The 19962-nt window shown below is 42.3% G+C and overlaps 1 protein-coding gene across 1 annotated transcript in view; it reads left to right on the plus strand.

Moving 5' to 3' along the window:
* The window catches only part of LOC108804952 (serine/threonine-protein kinase TNNI3K), a 150011-nt gene that overhangs the window by 98223 nt on the left and 31826 nt on the right, over positions 1–19962 (plus strand). Inside the window, exon 22 of the mRNA XM_018576888.1 lies at positions 14135–14194. Within this exon, the coding sequence (XP_018432390.1) occupies positions 14135–14194 (60 nt within the window). The remainder of the gene's footprint in view (positions 1–14134; positions 14195–19962) is intronic.

Genomic DNA, 19962 nt, shown 5'->3' on the forward strand with positions numbered 1-19962 from the left:
ATTGTTATTTGAGTTATGGGGCTCGCTGTGCGGTGGACAACCGAGTGATGTATGAGAGTCTGTAGCCGCTGGCAGCTCTGCGGTTTTAGGAGCAGAGTCTGAAGTTTCATTTATTTGCCTGGGAATTAAAAGCTCTTTGTTGCGAGCTGTCAGTTGTGATTCGCGGTGGGACGCCAAGGTCGAGTCACCTGCTTTTAATGTTGGCTTGTTGACCTGTTCTTGGCCTGCAGTCGTTTCATCAAGTTTATTAACCTGAGTTCCTTGCATAAGCGGCATATAATGAGCTTGCACACTCTTGCCTGTTCTGAGCTGAACATCATCAGCTGAGCTCGGTAGCCCATCTTCTGCTCCTGGTTGACTTTCCAAATTCATGTCAGAAAGAGTTTTAACATTGTCCTGAGTATTCTTCTTTGCCCGAACATCATCAACTGAGCTCAGTAGACCATCTTCTGCTCCGTGTTGGCTTTCCAAATTCATATTAGAAACATTTTTAACGTTTTCCTGAGTATTCTTCTTTGCCCGAACATCATCAACTGAGCTCAGTAGACCATCTTCTGCTCCGTGTTGGCTTTCCAAATTCATATTAGAAACATTTTTAACGTTTTCCTGAGTATTCTTCTTTGCCCGAACATCATCAACTGAGCTCAGTAGAGCATCTTCTGATCCTGGTTGGATTTTCAAATTCGTATCAGAAACAGTTCTAACTTGTCCTTCAGTATGCATCTTTGCCTTCTTCTCTCCCACCAAAACGTGACCTTCTTTATTTCCCCCTGAAATAGACCCCATTTCTCCTGCCATAGTCACAGGCAAGATGTCAGTGTCCGGTTCAACCTCTCTATCTGCAACTTCATTGATTGAGATGTTTTTAATTGAATTATCAGCCCTGAGCAAGCAGCCCACGCCAGTAATATCATCTTCTCTATTGCCCACAAAGTGGCCATTGACCTTATTACCCAGCAATGATGAAGCAGCAATATCCATTTCACACCTAACGTTATATCCACATGACAGGAAGTCTGCTCCTCCAGAAATAACGGTGACATTTGTCGACGTTCTATCAGGCGCGTTGACGAGGCTCTCACATTGTTTGCGCAGTTTATCCTCTGTTAACTCTTCGCTGCTGTCTGGTATCTCTTGATCTCCATGCTCAGCGTGGTGTCCTCTTTGCTCTGTTGATATGTTTCTTTTTCTATCGCTTTCAGATTTCAAAAGCTTATCTTGCGAACATCGATTTTTGGATGTGTTCAGCATTTCGCCTGCTACGGTAGCAGGCTCCAAACTCGATCCATCATCGGGCCTTCCTTTAAGTGGTCTGATCGTTGCATAATTCGATTCATTTGAGCTTTTATCCAGCAAGGTAACACTTCTGGCGGTCTTCTGTTTAGGCTTTTTATCAGGGATGGTTTTGTTTTTGGAAAACATACAGTTTGCTTTACTTGGATCATTAAGTTGTGTTGTATTTTGGGATGGCAATTGTGTCACACCGTAAGCCGAAAATGAACTACCACCTTTTAGCTTTTTCCTTCGTAGCTGTGGTTGGATTGGTTTAGGACTTTGGCTGTGTTTTGTGGCTTCTGGTCCGCCTCCAAAAGTTTGGTGCGGATGGACTCTAACCTTACGGAATGGTTGCAGGTTCACCTTCACCCTTAAATAATTTTGCTGTCTCTCAGTGTACGCTGTGCCACATACATTGCCGTTGATGTATACATCCTTCAGAGAATCCACCAGGGTCTTTGTGTGTTTCAGTTCTCCGGCTTCATAGTCTTTTTTATTTATGGTCAGGACGTACTTGCTCCCCAGGTGCGGATGAGAGAAGCCTTCCTGTTGTGATTGAGGGGTGTTTACCTCCATGTTTAACTCTTGCCGAATGTTAGGTATATAAAAGCCAACACTCCTCGGAATATTCACTTTTTTGATCCTGGCTGGCAGCACCATGCTGTCATTATTCAAAAAACAATTTTCTTCGGTGACACGAGTTTGGATTTTCTTTTGCTCAAATTTTACATTTCGTGTCTCCGGATCAGTTATTTGTCTTCTCGCTTCCTCTAATTTATCACATTCCATGTATTTACAGATAAGGTCGTTGTCTGACGCTTGAGAAATATCTCTTCTCTCATCCGGAAGAACACAGTGGCCACCTCCTTGTGATCGATGGGCACAAAGCGGCGGCCCAGCGGCATGTATCTTCATTTCCACCGAACCCTTTGTTGTTAAACGACTCATGACATCAGCTCTTTGCTGGTGAGAAGACATTTTTCTCTGTCCTGGCTCCAGTGCGGTGTAGTATGATTCTGGTACGTGAGCGTTGGGTTCGATCCCAGAACCCTTCTCTTTAGAAAAGGATGACCTTCGGATGCTTGTATTACCTGAGGATTGCACAATGTAAATACAAAACATGTTTTATTATACATGGCAACAGAACAATTTATACATCTTACGGCTTTACAAATATATTCTTAAAGTGTATGCAGGGCCATTTTTTTTAACTTTGAATAGAATAGGGAAGGATTAGATCCAATGTCAGGTTTTTATTAATTTGTCCCAGCTGGGGAGAGCCAATTCTTTCTTTGTCCTGGTGTCCATTATCAGTGATGGGAAATCCAACATTTGTGAGTTGTCACCAAGACAAGAATAGAGGAGAAATCTTCCACTTAGAAAGGATTTCCCTCACTTTGCAGTGATTTTCTCCCACATTCTGGAACAGGAAGTAAAGGGAACCTGATCCAGATATCTTCTCTGGATTGTCAACTTGAATGATAACTGTACTTTTAAAAGAAAGTACTGTGTCTTGTGTTTTCATAGCTCTAATCCCAGGCCAGAGATAAAATTACTTTGTTTACATTTGGCTTGTCTGCAGCCTGAACTGTAACTGTAGACAAGGACTGTGAACAAATGATATTTAGCAATTACGCGACTGGATTTTTAGCTTTATTTTAACATTTGATTTTGGAATCAATGGAGTTTCCCAAATGAAAACCACCTTCACTGTTCAAAATTTTTGCTCAAGAAAATGTTTCCATCCTGCTCCTTCGAGTTTTTTCATCACTACAGTCAAAATCAATCGCCGATTTGACCACATCAACTAAAAAAAGACGAACAAAAGACAGTTCATATGACAGTTCATTTGGGAATCCACTAGTACATGTCCAGCTTTACATATAGAGCTAAGCAAATAATAACAAATGCACCCTGATGGAGATTTATCAGTCCTGGGCAACAAGCCAATTTGCATTGCTTAAGTTTGCCGATTTGCTATTTTTTTGTCTTATTCATTTTCCTTTCGTTAGAGCCAACCTGTGCTTTGCCCCTGAATTTATTTGGTTATTGGTGAGGGCATGTAGAGAAGTTTATATCCCCCAACTTTCACTGAAACTGCCCTCCCAGTCGAACCCTATATAGAGAACCCAGGAAATGACACATACAGGCTGTTCACTCGTGGTCTAGTAAATCCTCATAAAAATATGTTGGGAAGTCACTCGGTCCAGACTCGGCGCTAGCTTAACTGACAAGCCGAGCTTGTCCTGTCCGGATGGGCAGCTGGATCAATGCATTCTGTATGCTGTGCTGTGTGTGACATATTCACAGTGATGTGTACACTGTGATGTACACTACATATCCCAAAATGCTGCACCGCATGCTTTGTTCTTTACATTAAATTCCCCAAACCGCTGAACTTGCTATGCTGTATATTGCATACTTTTGCACACGGCATACTTTTGCTTTCTTTTGCGTAGTCGGGCCGTCACATGCTTTATGTTGTGCTATATGTTGCATACAAAAGACCTTTCGCAATCTGTACACTGAACTATACAATACATACCCCATAACTCTGAGCTGTACGTTACATTCCCCAGACTGCTGAACCTTGTATGCTGTGTTGTACATTCATACCACTAGAACTTCTTTAACATTTGAGCACAATTGTAGTTCTAGCAAGGACATCCATTCTGTCCATTACCAAGAAATCTAATTTGTTAAGACCTTCTGCAGCCAGCTTAGATTACTTTCACTCAGTAGAGGTATTTTAGCACGAAATGATTAATCAAATTTTTAACAGGTTATCTGTGACATAGCTTACCTTTATTAAATCTTGTCCATTCCTGTAAGACCGTTGATGTGTTGGTGCCATTGCATTGACCGGCATGTCCAGAGTCTTTCAGATGTTCAGGGACTCCTTGAATGCTTTTTGAAATGCGGCCTATCTCATTAGAATCCGACATTGCTACCGAGGAGGGGGGATGCCACTGCAACAGTCGACACTTAAAGCAGATGTAGTAAGTGCCGGGCAGGCTGTCCTTCCTGTTACTTTTGCAACATGTATCGGATTCTGCCCAATTCTGTGCGGGGTATAAGGAAGTGGGTTTCGTATTCATAAACATTTCACCATTTGTAGGAGGGTCAGTGGGAGATGTCACGTGGCCAACCTCATCATGATGCCTCAGATGGGTTTTAGGGATTCTTACTTGTGGAATATCTCTGACTCGCTCACAGCAGCATTTTGGGTGGTGGGTTTGGAATATGTATGGATACAAGATGCATTTCACAATGACGACAATAAAGCAGGATAGAGCAATTATTCCTGTGCAAACAAAAAAAAAAAGTTAGATTCAGTAAATAAATATGGTTTTATAGTAAAAGAGGACACCGCCACTAAATGTACAGCATCTGACAACTTTACACATGCATATTCCTTTAAAAAAAATTTGCCCAAAATTGACAGACATATGTCCACCAACGCAATCTCTGGTTGGATGAGTCTATGCAAAATGTTCTTAAAACTTACTCTTTAGGGTCTGCTCAGCTAAAAACAAGACAGATAAATAAGTGCTATATGAATGATTACTGTTTCGTTTGCCAAAGCCAGAGGCCTTTTTAGATATGAATATATGAAAGTCAATCTCAGTAATGCTTTTAGCCAATTTAAACCAGGAAAGGGATATTATACATCACTAGTAGTACTTAGGGTTGCCACCTTTTCTTCCAGCAAAACCCAAACACTCTAGCGACGCATGGAATTTTTTGGGGAGAATGAGTCGCGGCTTATCCATATGTACATAGCGTCACCCATTAATATGTAAATATCACAGTTGAGACTATTTTTAGTGGGGGGCCAGTAGCCTCTATCTTAATTTTGGTCGCCTCTGCCTGCCTGACATGATGTGTCTGGGTTTCAGCTGCCATGAAACCTGGACACAGCATTCAAAACCCGGATTGTCCGGGTGAATCCTGGACAGGTGGCAACCCTAGTAGTAGTAGTACACAATATAGCCAAAGGTTTGTGCTCATTTGACCATCACATAAACTCGGAGGACATCTCATTCCAAAACCATAGACATTGTTTTTGGAGTCCCCCACCTTTGCTACTATAACAGCCTCCATTCTTCCTGGAAGGCTTCTCACAAGACTTTGGAGTGTGTCTGTTGGATTTGTGCCTATTGAACCAAAAGAGCCTTCGTAAGGTCAGGTACTGATGTTGGGGAAAAGGCCTGGCTCACAATAGGTGCTCCAAGGCATCCTAAATGTGTTCAGGGGGTTGAGGTCAGGACTCACACTGGTCAGACCATGTCTGTATGAAGATGGCTTTGTGTGCAGAGGAATAAACATACGGGAACAGGAAAGAGCCTTCCTCAAAATGTTGCCACAAGGTTGGAGGCACACAGTCATCTCAATTGTCTTTGTCTATTGTCTATGCTGTAGCCTTCAATGGAAATTTAAAGGGATGTCCACATTCTTTTGGCCATATAATAGGTGTAATGGTCAATTGTCCACAAACTTTTTGCCAAGTGCATACTTTTTTAATCTTAGCCAGATAATAATATACAACTGTTATTATTTTTATTATTATTATTTTATCTAATTATATTACCCAGTGTAGTATTGATCAAGCAGTCTACATGAGGTGGCAGATATTTCCTTATATAGAAACAATCACCTGTTCCTGTATTTTGCTAACTTCCATATAGCAGTTGTAGATACAGAGACAGAAGAAGCCATAGAGAAGCAGGGAGAGCTTCATTACTTCATAGAAAATATATGTGAACACAGTTCTGTACTCCCAGCCTATTCTGTAAGTGCAATTCAAAGCTTTCTATTGTGAAAAAACATGTACAGTACTTTACTGGTTTCGCTCTGTCGATTTCCTTCTAATAGGACTTTTTTTTTTAATTTAATGGGAATTTGTCTAAAAGCTGGGAAATTCCTTTGAGCCAACAATATAACTCCAACTTATAAAAGTTACCTGCAATAACTAAGATAGATATAAATATAGCTTCTGCCAGCTCTCCACTGTCTCTCTGCTTCACCGCAAAACTGATATTCTGAGATTTAAACAAACAGTTCCTCTCTGTCAGCTGCAATAGAGATTTTACTCTTGGGTCTCTTGAATAACTACATTGCAGGCCATTTCCATAATTTGACGTTCGTAGGGAAAAACGTGTCGTGTTCCTTAAAAAGTCAGCCACCCATTTAAGCTCACAGGTACAGTTCCAACGGTTCTGGTCCAAATTTAGAAGGGAAAGATGTGGAAGTGAAGGGAATATATCTGGTAGTGTGGTCAGTCTGTTCTTAGAGATGTCCAGGACCTTCAAACTTTGCAGGTTCTTAAAAGTTCCTTCTTGAATAAAGCCAATAAAATTGTCAGATAATTCCAAATACTGAAGAAGGCGAAGAGCCCGAGACCCTAAACTTCCAAATGTCAGGTTAGTTATCTGGTTCCTATTGATCTCTAGCCGGAGGAGCTTGTTGGTGCCATAGAACCAAGTCTGGTCAATGCTGACAAAGTAATTGTTATTAAGCTGAAGAATTTCGAGATTTCCTAGAGGAAGGAAAATTGTGTAGATAAAGTTGGTGGAGGATATTTGGTTGTGGTCCAGGACTAAGGTCCTCAGTTTGCAGAGTTTTGTGAACACCCCCTCTTGGATTTGGTGGATATTGTTGCCAGTCAGCTTGAGCAGAGTTAAATCCAAGAGATGGGAGAAGTTTTTGGGACCAATTGACGTAATATTGCCCCCCGTGATGATCAAAATCTTGGTCTTGCTAGGAACAGCTGCAACAAAAAAAACAAGATGGTAATTGGATAGTGGCACTGCATGTTAAATGACCTCCATTCAAGAGGCAGCTGTTTTTCAGGGAATAACCATAATAATGAAAATGAGACCTGTTTGTTATCTAGAAACCATCTTATAAGGGTGTGCAGCCATTTTGCCAGAGGAGCTTGTTTTTTTTTTTTAAATAAATGACTTTGATATGATGTCTGTTTATATTTACTTAGGACGTTTTTTGGAGAATGTGTAGTAAGGGCTACTAATACAACTGTACTCGTTCCCAGGAGTAAGGGCAAATATCTGGGGGCCCCCCTGATCAAGGGGGCATCCAAATTTTAAAAAGTCTCCCCCCACCCCAAACCCCTACATTCTCTTGGATGTGGGGATAAGGTGCTTTTCCACCTCACTATGGGGACAAGGTGCCTTACAAATTGGTGAAGACTTCACCCCCCACCCCCTTACAAGGCACTCACCCAATTTTGAATGCATATGGTCTTCGGGGGGGATGCATAAGGGGGTGGACCCTCACTGCTTCCCCTTTCCTGCATTCCTGCATAAGGGTGTAGTATGTATTTAAAGGAGGGGTCCTGAACTTCTTTTTTTTTTAAAAGGGACAGTACACATTTTTTTTAAAAAGGCGGAAAAAATGGCATGGCATTTCCACTAAAATTCATATCAGGCCCTTATCAAGGTATGCTGCCTGGGTGGTGCGTTAAAGGGAGGGCAGCAAGTATGTGTCCCCTCCCCTCCTAAATCATACCAGGCTATATGCTTTCAACATTGGGAGGGTTTTTGCAAGGTAGGCAGGTAAGCCTCCTCCCCATGCAAGGCACCAGGTGGCATGTCCCTGTGGCGGTGGGTCATCATGACTGACAAGGGTTTTCATAGATAGGCAACATGATTGATGTTGGATTTACATTGAGGGACATCGTATACCATTTTGTTTTGTGGGGGGGGGGGTTATTTATGAAAGTACTTCATTGTCTAAGGTGGTGCTGTGTTTTCTTATCACTATCTCTAGTATTCAGCAAAAAAGGGTACCAATGTACCCTGTACTTATTACCCCCCTAGGGGGGATATCTGGGGGCCCTCTTATTATAAAGGTGGTTTACAGATTCTGATAGGTTCCCCCAAACCCCCACATAGGTGGACAGAATTTGGGCATGCGCATTGGCCGACAGTTGTTAAAGCCCTGATGAAGGGGGATTGTTTGGCCTCTGAAACACGTTAACTGCCCTTTATTATTATCTGTGGAATCACCACATTTCTGGACCCTAAATATGTGTGTTTGGTGCTCTGTCTCGTTAGACTACACTTATGATACATGCAATCCTCCTAGAAACATATCGCTTCATTGCTACACACAGAAGGGAACCACTTTCTGATTAAGCATTGCAAGGACTTATGGGACTTTCAGCTCTGCTTTATGTTGACCAACTGCTGCAGATTGACAGTTGATTTTGTGAACTATGCAGACATTCATCCTGCCAAGGAGACCCAAAAGGCAGAGATCCAAATTTTATTTGTGTGATATTTCCAGCTCTGGAGAAACAGCCCTTCATCCCCATGTGTTGATTTTTATTTGATTTCATTTTATTTCAGTCTGGATAAATGAAAACAGCTAATGGTTTCCAACTCGCGCCGAAGGAAATGGGTCGTAATAAGGGAGAAATCACATCTTCTCAATACGTTCATTTAGAAAACAGCAAAAAATAGACTAACATTACAAATATACTGGAAAGTAATGCACTAACACCAATCTCACAAGCTGTTCTCCCCACTGTCCTAATGATGCCGCAGATTGTTTTTTAAAGTTGTAGAAATAAATCATTAAGAATAAGCTGCGCTATCTCCAGCACATTATCCGCCCATATGTAATTGCTTAATGGCGCCTCTCTTTCAAACATGCAGTCTGCACATCCTAGATAAACAGAGCTGAAAACTAAGAGTACCTGTCTATACAACATTTAATAATGGCCTATGTTATCAGTCTTGCTGGGTTCAGTAAATAGAGAATGGTAGTAGTGCTGATATATTTACCTGAAGAAAATGCTGGCCCAGTGATCCCTTCAGTGCTGGCCACATGAACAAAATTCTGACACTTGGGGGGTTATTTACAAAAGGATGAAGAGTTTGGAGAAGTTAACGATCTAGGACAACATAGCTGATTTGGAAACATTCTCCAATCCAGCTCACTATCCAGTTCAGCTATGTTGTTCCTTTCTCCTGCCTTCTCCAAACTTATCACCCTTTTGTGAATAACCCTGTTGGTCACAGGACCTCTGCTGAAGGGCAGGGTCAGCCAATCTGGACTCTCAACCTTCAGCAGACGTCATATGATTAAGGTCTACACACATTTGGCCCATAAGGATGAGCAGGTGATTTTGGCAAACTTGATTTTGCTGCAAAAACAGCGATTTTTGCATTCGACAAAAAGTTAGCCTCTGATTTCACCATGCAGCGTGGCTGGGTGGAAATAACTTTAAAGAAAAGTTATTTTTTTCTTTACTGCGTGACATGGCTTTGTTTATAAACAAAGGGTTTAGAATAGTGTCAGGGTTAGCATTAGATTTAGGGTTATCAAGGTTCGGTTAGTGTTATATTTATGGCTAGGATTAGGGTTAGCATTATGGGTTATCGGGATAAGGTTAATGTTAGATTTAGCTTTAAAGTTAGAGTTATCAGGGTTAGGTTAGTGGTAGATTTAGATTTAGCATTAGGGCTGTCAAGGTTTAGTTAGTGTTAGATTTAGGTTTAGCCTTGAGGTTAGTGTTATCAGGGTTCAGTTAGTGTTACATTCAGGTTAGCATTCAGGCTATTAGGGTTAGGTTAGTGTTAGATCTAGGTTTAGCGTTTAGGTTAGCATTAGGGTTATCAAGGTTCAGTTAGTGTTATGTTTAGGGCTAGGATTAAGGTTAGCATTAGGGTTATCAGGGTAAGGTTAATGTTAGATTTAACTTTAAAGTTAGAGCTAGGGTTATCAAGGTTCAGTTAGTGTTAGATTTAGGTTTAGCCTTGAGGTTAGTGTTAGGGTTGTCAGGGTTCAGTTAGTGTTAGAGTCAGGTTAGCATTAGGGTTATCAAGGTTTGGTTAGTGGTATATTTAAGGCTAGGATTAGGATTAGCATTAGGGTTTAGACATGTGCGATTCGTTTCGAATCGAAATTTGGACGAAATTTTGGAGATTCGGATGTATTCGAATTCCGAATGACAGATATAACGAATGCAAACAAATTCGATTCCGAATTTCCGAATCATTTTTTTGGACGAACTTTCGTTTTTTGGAGGAAATTTTGTTGCAGCAAAGTGACATTTCAGAGTAAACAAAAAAACTTTTTTTTACTCTTAAATGTCACTTTGCTGCAACGAACGAACGAAATGAACACGAAACGAAACCGGATTACTGCTAACGAATTTCGTCCGAATCTGAAACGAATTGACTTTCGGACCCGAATTCCAAAAAACAAAATCAAGCAAAGTCCAAATCAAAACTAAACTAAACAATTGTTTTGCTGGTGCACATGTCTGTTAGGGTTATCAGGGTGAGGTTAATGTTAGATTTAGCTTTAAAGTAAGTGTTAGAATGATCAGGGTTAGGTTAGTGGTAGATTTAGGTTTAGCATTAGGGTTGTCAAGGTTCAGTTAGTGTTAGATTTAGCTTTAGCCTTGATTGTTAGCATTAGGGTTAGGATAGTGTTAGATTCAGGTTACGTTTCAAGATTAGCGTTAGGGTTATCAGGGTTAGGTCAGTGTTAGATTCGAGTTTAGCATTAAAGTAAGCATTAGGGTTATCAAGGTTCGGTTAGTGTTAGACATAGGTTTACTTATGGGGTTAGCATTGGGGTTAAGGTTCATCTCTGTTTGTCAGTATCAAAAGTCCCATTTTCCAGCTAATGAGGGGCAGGTTTTGGAATATGAACAAGTCCACAGTAGCTGCAACCTTTGGTAGCCATTGCACCCTAAGTCAAACTCCAGTCACTGTTTTAATTTTAGCTTTGGATAGAGTGCAAAAGCGCTAGGGTTTGTGTTATTTCTGTCTATAACCTCATTGTGAAGACTTCCCTTTACTTCCTGTCCATGTGATACATGTACAAGAATTAGGAGGGGGGGGACCAAGACATGTAAGCCATAAAAATTGAGGTTCCAACTTCTAACCCTTCACTCCCAAAATAAAATACAAACTTTCAGCTAGAGCTTCAAAGCCCATCTTCAGGCTTTGTGCTCCCCCAGCCCCTTTGGGGCCCCCATCAAGAGTTTGTTATGCTTCTTTTTTAACTTACCTTTAACTAATGTCATCTGCCCGGCCACATGATGCTCTGGGTCCTCTACCTCTTTGGTGTTCTTCCAGAGGTGGGTGATCCTGGATGATGCAGAGAACGGCACTGACATGATGATATCAGTGCTGCTCTCTGCATCAATACACTATGCGTACGGTACAGGGTGCCATGATCATGGGGCGGGGCCATGACTCCCTGCACTCACAGTCTTTCCTTAGCCTTCGGGGTTGAGTGACATGGCCATCATTCAACCTGGAACACTGAGGGCATCTTGTGGTGAAGAAGTGTATTCCGGTGGACTGAAAGTTAGTTGCAGCCAGAGTTGCTTTTTTTGTATGTTTATTTTTAAACCTTAAGGGGGCATTTCAAAAAAATACCCTTGCAGAAAACTTAGATTTTTATGGTATATCATTTAATTTTTAAAAAGAGACATTTCCACAGACTAAAATTTACAGGGACTCTTCCAGTTATAAAATAAGAAGCCCAGAATTCCAAAACGCGGGCACGGTATATCTTACTTTGGCATGAAATATTTTTATCCTGCATTGCTCGGAGAATCGTGACATTGATGTCGCTGAGAGACTTGTGTGTGTAGAAAGATCAGAGTCCTCCACATCTAACGCTCCGTCAGCCCTCTACCCTCTGCAGAACATTGACAGCGTTCTTACCTATTATATGCGCCAATCCTTGACAGATTGTGGCCTCTTCAGTACAAACGGCACAGGAAGAAGGACAGGTCTTCACTAAATAAAGGCAAGTGCTGATCAGGAGGAAGATGACACCTGCAACACACATCAGGTTAGAGATACCTCTGTCACTGAAGCCATTAGTGGAGAAAGTCCTAATGATTGATTAATACTCAGAGGACATTGTCACTTCTCTCCCCTGTAGGAACGAATCTGCCGGCTCATTATTCATGGCTGCGCTTTTGAGAACACGGAACACTAGATCATATACTCTAATATCTGTGTCACCAGCGGAAGGACAACATGACTCTGTCTTATAGAATTATGTTTGCTGCGGCACAACAAAGCAGCGCCATTTTGATTGAGAGCGGGATCGGTGCCATCATTGTTGGGGTAGAAATTAAAGTATTTGTAGACCCACCCACTGAAAGCTCTAACATTGCAACGCCATTTCAAAAGTCATTTTCCATATTTTTAAATGTGCAGTTTTAATTAAAATGATACCTGGTGATCCTGCCATGAATGTCTTTGTTCAGGCACTTCCTGTTATAGCATGACAATGCTCTCTCCCTGTCTGACAGTTGTGCTCATGTGTTGTCACCCTGTCACATGCTCTCCCAGTGGAGGCTACAAGCCACGTGGCAACACACATTAGGTAGACGTGGTCCACTGTTGTCACCATCAGGAAGCCAACTGCCATGCAGCCATCACTGGAGGGCATGTAGACAGGAAGTGATTACACATTGGCTGCAGGGGATCAGCAGCAAAGGGTGAAACTAAAGACAAAAATAAGTATTTTTTTTAGCCCTTTTGTGATTAGAAGTCATTGATACCTAGATGCCCATTTCAGATTTAGCAGCTTTTTGGAAAGTAGAATCTCATGTTTTGAAGGAATTCCTCACCCACAGCTGCACATAAACAGAGGGTCAGGATGCTGTGACATAATTGACCTTATATGGCCACATGACTATATTTGGTCAATGACATTGACCTAATATGGCTATGTGGCCATATATGGTCACTGATGTCAGTACAAGCATCCCACCCCTTTGTTTATGTGCAGCTGTGGGGTGGGGAATTCCCCATGTCATTTTTGGGTTTGGAGGAGTACAGGTTCACACCAGAATTGGACCTAACCTGAACTCATCTCGAGTCCCAAATGTGAACCCTGTCCATCGTTGTGTGTTCCGACTCCTCCGGTTAAATTCTTTATAAAGAAAAATAATATATGAAAAAAAAACAGCACAGGGATGGTGGGAGCCCTTCTTTATGGGCACAACACATGTCCAGACCCAGGAACTCAGCACATATATGGGCACAACAGGTGTCCATACCCAGAAACTCAGCTCATGGATGGTGGGAGTCCTTCGTAATGGGCACAGCAGGTGTGTAGACCCAGAAACTTAGCACAGGAATGGTGATAGCCCCTTAGCATGGGCACAGGGATCTTACCACTCTCTAGGGCCTACCAAAAGCTTAAATATGATTTTGGGGAAACTGGCCCTTTAAAATAGGTGTGCACCTTCATGCCTTCCTGGGTACACATGTTGGCACTATAAAATTGGTGCAGAGTGCATCAGGCAACTTTTTACACTGGTCTCATTCTTCAGCTGGATTGCAGTAAGGTTTCAGTAGCTTCTTGAAGCTTGTTGAAAGCTTGCTATCGGCTTATTTAAAGTGAGAGACAGCTCTCCCATGAAGATCCGTTTTTATCATTCCCATACTGAAGCTGAGTGTTTTAAACCTGAAGCTTAACCTCCATTCACACCTGAGCGATCTGAAAAACGCTTCTAGAAGCGCTTCAATGCTCAAAAAAACAAATTTCCATATCATTCCATTGTGCCCGTTCACATCTCAGTGACGTGCTGTCTCTTTGCGCTCAAAGTCCAAAAAAACGTTTTTCTGTCTAATAGCCGTCTCCTCCTCCTCCTAGTAACTAGCTTTCCATTGGTTAAAATAAAAAAACTCAAGTCTGAAAAGCGCATGTACAAATGCACAAAATATGGCCAAAGAAAAGCTTGCTGTGCGCTAGGCTCTTACACAAGCCGAAGCCCATGTGTACAAAGTCTAAATGAAGCTGTGCAGTGAATGGCAGATTTGTATTCATTGTAGCCTTTTATTTTCTGCAGGGTCGGCCTGATTTCTCGGAGGTCGTATCCAACCTCGAGGAATGTCTCTGTAACATTGAGGTAATTACATTTTTTTGCATTTGTTACACAAGGTGCTAAACTTTGATTATCAAATAAATAAATAGCCCTTTACCTAAGCCATAGCCCTAACCCAGCACTGAAAGATACGTTGAAGATTATTTATGGTTGACCTCCGGGTATGAATTATTTTGCATACTTACATTGGCCCAGCTTGGCCGTATGTAAGTATGTATGTCATACCTGGTTGGCCCACGGGGATCCTAAGAAGCATTGTAGTAGCCAGAGCTCCTACAGTGCTGGCCGCGATCTTCCAGATCCTGTATGGTGCCGAGCTGAGCATCTTCCCCCCTGCTTTGAAAACATAGGGGGTAGCTCGAAAAGCACAACGGCCATTCAGAGAACGCCTAGTATTCCTATGAATGTATACAAGACGTTCTCTGATTGGACAAGCGATGGATCATAACATCATGATCCTCCCCGCTTGTCTAATCAGAGAATGTCTTGTATTGATTATTAAAAATGCTCGGTGTTCTCTAAATGGTCATTGTGCTGATTGAGCAACCCACCTGTGTTTTCAAAGCAGGGGGGAAGATGCTTAGCTTAGCACCATACAGGATCTGGAAAATCACGGCGAGCACTGTAGGAGCTCCGGGCCTCCGAGTACTCCAATGTTTTGCAGGATCCCCGTGGGCCAATCAGGTATGACATATACATACTTACACTGGGCCAAGAGGGTCCAATCTAAGTATGCAATCTACTGCATTTGCTGACCTCCCTCTGGCAATACTAGCTCTCTATCTGTCTTAGACTTCAATACTTTTATGCGGCCCTGTCATGAATTGATATCCTGTTCAAACCTATGACCTGTTAAAATAAGGGTGTATAACTTTACCTTTCCAGCTGAATGCTGCTCCTATCCTGAGAAATTATCCTCCGAACTCCGCTGGGAAACCATGACTTCCGGGTTTGTCGATCTACGATCTCAAAATTATTCCTCTTGCTGACCTTCATGTTGGAAAGTAGTGACACGGAGGTCAGTTGGAGGAACCAGAGTGAGTTGTGGAGGACCACAGAGAATACGCACAACACAACCGAAAAGTGTCAGTTTCCCAGCAGACTTTGATGGACTATTTCTCAGGATCAGAGTGGCGTTCAGGGTATCTATTTGGGCAGAATATAAATGCATGGCAGGGTCACTTTAAGACTCTGACCTGGAACAAGACAGAGTGGGTCAGAGTAAAACACCTGATCTGCAAATATATTCCAGGTCAGAGTCTCGGAGGTCCTAAAAGCAAAGGATAAGATTGACAGCCAGGAACCAGCGTTTTCAGGATAGTCACTACTAGCAGCCTCTGCAAGAAGAGTATTCCTTTATAGCAGAGGAAGCCAAACATCGGACCTCCAGCTGTGGTAAAACTACAAATCCCATGAGGCATTGCAAGATCCTGACAGCCACAGGTGTGACTCCCAGAGGCAGATACATGATGGGATTTCACTACAACAGAGTTTGACTACCCCTGCTTTATAGGAAAACTAGAATGGTTTGGTGTCAGTTTTATTTTGACTGTTTGCTTTTTTTATTGTTTTGTTTGTATTTTTAGTAAATACACATTTTGTTTACAAATATACATTTAATACATGACAAAGGATGGCCAGAGCACTATGGGTTAGCTAAAGAGACAGCCTAGCAGAATCTGCCTGTCTTGAGCCTTGCTTTGTCTGACTGAATACTTGGAGGGAGCGGTCCGATGAGGGGGGATTTATTGCTTTGATTCATTAACGTGTGTGTGTAATTTTCCAGCTTAATCTATTGATATCTGTAAACAGCGAGCTTCTCCCAACAATCCTGAAATAGCCAACAGCTTAATGGGTGTTGATGTTCAAAGTAAAGTGCATTGCAACACATGTCAAAACACACAGCAACATGCATTGATGCAGGTTGACGCATGTTTTATTGCATTTCCATTGCATTTAATAAAAAATATATCAGGAGAAAAAAAAATTCAAAAGCGTGACTGAGCCTTCAGATATTTTCACTGCAGCTCAACACATGGTAATGCATGAACCACAGCACAGTGCTGCGTTGTTTGTGCATTGTGGCGTGGTGAAATAGAAAGAAAAAGGTGCAGGTCCATTGATAAGTCCATTGCTATGTGTTAGCATTTTGAACGGGCTGCACTATCACAACACATGTTAACGTGCGACATAATGCTTCATGTGCGTGCATTAACACACTGCAAATACGAGAATCTGGATTTAGGTTGCTATTCCACTTTATAAGGGTCCATTCACACTTATGTGTTTTAACATGCAACATGTGCATTATAATGCATATTAACGCATGTGCAGAGGTTTGTCAGTCTTTTTAGTTGTTCTAGCTTACATATTGACATGCGATGACCAAAAATAAATCACGTCTGTTTTTTTTCACCTGATCTCGCCTGTTATACGGGCTTTGGATATCAAAAGCAGCACATGTCAAGGCATGCCAACGCAGCTGCCCAAAGCAATACAAAAAAGGCTTAAAAAACAAGACCCGTAGGTACAATGCCAGCCCAAAAGACAACACACATCAAAATCCTTCCCACCAGGAAAAAAACACATCAGCCACTCTCCAACAAATAAGTGTATCTCTAACTAGATGCCAGTTTTGATCCATTTTGTTTAATTTATTAAAACCGAGGTGATTTGTTTTTTCACCGCACGCCATCGCTGTTGCGCCGGGTCCTTCCGGGATTTTACATACAAAATATAATGAAAGTGACAGCGGACGCGGCTTTAGGAAAACGCAGTAACTAGCAACGTGTCACACCGGATAAATAATCCCAGGTAACTATTCTCCGCGTACAACCAATTGTGGATTTTGTTAGTGTCTGCGCCGCTTGATAAATGCAGTCTCCGCTCTTCCCCCAAGTGCCATACATCACCTGGCCGTCATGAGACGCCGACGCAGCTAAGGCGATATTAAGAAATGTTACACCTATTAAACACAGGGCATTGATGTTTTATGACGCATATTGATTTTATATAGTGGATTTCGCCCGGGAAGTCCTTCTTAAGATGCCACATGCTGATAATCTAGTTGGATATTTAGGTGTTAGTTTATCTTTTGTCTATGACTTTGGGCGATGGCAACTCTTTTCTTTAAAGCGCTGCTATGGACAATAATTAGGGTGTAACATGAAACATGGTCAGATTGCAGACTGAAGGTGCCCATACACTGCACGATTCTCGTACGAGAATCGCGGGAAATCCCGCGATCGTACGAGAATCGTCCAGTGTGAATGAAGACGTGCGACCGTTTCTACTATACGGTCTTTTGTCTAAGGAGCATGCTAGAAAACCAGCCGAAAATCGTAAGATTTTCGGCTGGTTTGAACGGTGCTCGGGAGAAAAATGCCGAACGGGCCGGTGTGCGCACGCGCACACTGCCCGTTCAGCATTGCAGTCATCGGAAGCCCGCCCCTCAGGGGGGCGGGCTTGTGATGATCGCAAGTACAATCTGCCTGTCCAAGATGGGCAGATCGTACGTTTTTTTTAAATTACTTTACAACCCTCGCAAGATCTTGGTCTTGTGTATGGCCACCTTTAGGCTCCTTTCACTTGGCCGTTCTGATCAGATCTGCCTGTTAGCTTTTCAGGTGGATACGATCAAAAGCAGGGCCGGTGCAAGGATTTTTTCCTACACAGTCGAAGCTGCATTTTCACCTGTGTACTTCTTTTAATTTTTATCATTTTTATTATTATGTTTTACTTATTTTTTTCAATTATTTTTTTTTCCACTTAACTTTATCGCTATCACACAGGAGCTAACAATCCCCTGTGTGATAGCATATGGAGGTGACAGGTTCTCTTTATTGACCCTGTCACCTCCAATACAGGAGTTCTAGCACAACACTGTGCCAGAACTCCTGACCGCTGCTCTGCTTGGCTCTTCATAGCGGCGCTGATCACACCTCTCTGCCCTCCCTCTCTTCTCTCCTCCTGGCTGCTCTGAAGCTGCAGCGACAGGGAGTAGAGAGAGAGGGAGCGCAGAGAGATGTGACCGCCGCAACCGTCTTAAAGGGGTGACATCCCAGTCGCATCTTTCTGCCCCCGCAGCGGTGCCCTCAGGCAGATGCTTGACTTGCCTATATGTTAGCGCCGGCCCTGATCAAAAGCTCAATGCAGACGGATGTAAATGGGCATGCATCCATTTACATGCAATTACTTCTAAGTCCTTCAAGGTACAAAAAACCCCCAAAAAAGGTTTGCTTCTTTTTCCATTTTTTTGGGACCTAAACAGGATAAGTCAGAGGTAAAAAAATTCAAATGGATGTGAGCCAATTTACACCTGTCTGCCCATAGACCTAACATTGGTCCACTAAGATTAAAGTTACATTGAATTCACAGAGAAGCTACAGATCCAGTGGCGTCGCAAGGGGGTGCGGGGGCTGCGGCCCACCCCCGGGTGTCACCATTGCAGGGATGACACCAAAATGACTGACAGCCATGGACCGAATGTCAGGAGAGAGGAGGTGGACCTGGCGGGATGAGGGTGAACGTCCCCTCCTCTCTCTGCCGGCGTCCATCACAAGATGGAGGAAAATACTGAACACTGAACAGACCCAATATCACGAAAGTAAGATCTGTTCCATTGCACTGATTCAGCAGGAGATCAGTTCCTGGATCCCTGTTGATCAGAATGGACACCACCCATATGAAAGGGGCCTTAGATTGACATGTAGTTTTAAATGGACTAAGTGACAAACCAATAAATCAACCTCCATGTTTTACAGAAGTTACAGTAAAAGTTAATTTTTTTCTTTTGGAATACAGGTTTACCTCACATGAATGTTACATGGTTTGTCCCAACCCCTATAGCTGCCAGCTTGGTCCAAATGTAAAGGTAGTGAAGATGATCAAAATAAAGACATGTAAAATAAAAGAAGGAATTTAAATATCAAATACTATTGTTAAAGGTATTGACCCCAAACCATTACCAGAATACAGGATGGTCTTTTCAATTGGCAGGAGCATAGCTGAGCTCCAGAGGGTCTCATGACTCGTCATGTTGTGGTAGGGCATAGCAAGACGGTAACATTATCAACCTGTATCCTGCAGCATCAACTTTCCAGGAGCCTGCACACAAGAATTCCCAGACATCACCTGCAGAGCATGTGTGAGGCAGTGTGAATGCGCGATACACTTTCTGCATCTGTAGGGTGCCAAGAATGAAGCCAGAACAACGTAACTCCAGCATACATGTGCAGGAGTTACATTATCACTGACCACCCTAAGCAGCAAAGAAAATGGCAATTACATAGTTAGTTAGTTTAAAAAAAGTCCATCAAGTTCAACCTATAGAGAAAAAAAAATAGAAACCATCCATAAACAAAACCCTATCCATACAGCTACCCACAGTAGGGCAATGGTGGCTCTGGAGTGACACCAGGTGTTGCAGAACTAACCTCACTGGAGAGGGGGGGGGGGGCAAACTAGGAGGTAAGTTTGCCATAAAATGCGCTGTTCATAATTCCACATTATGGAAAGTCCTCCAATCAGCCCCAGAACAGGTCGGCTCTAAAAATAGGAAATTATTGCACTTGACCAAATGGCACTGTCCCACCATTGTGATATTTTAGAATTGTGCACTTGCAACCTTGTAGTCACAGTTTGTTCAAGGTCCTTTTCTGTTCCAGCATGACTGTAACCCTGTAACCCCCATCATGGTTTGATGTATTTTGTGTGGAGGAACTTGTGTGGCCTACATAAAGCCCTGAGAACAAACCCTATACACTAGTCCAAAACGAGGGACAAATGAGCAG

This window comes from Nanorana parkeri, unplaced genomic scaffold (genome assembly GCF_000935625.1).
Source record: "Nanorana parkeri isolate BGI_ZX_2015 unplaced genomic scaffold, ASM93562v1 scaffold79, whole genome shotgun sequence".
Classification (NCBI taxonomy): Eukaryota; Metazoa; Chordata; class Amphibia; order Anura; family Dicroglossidae; genus Nanorana; species Nanorana parkeri.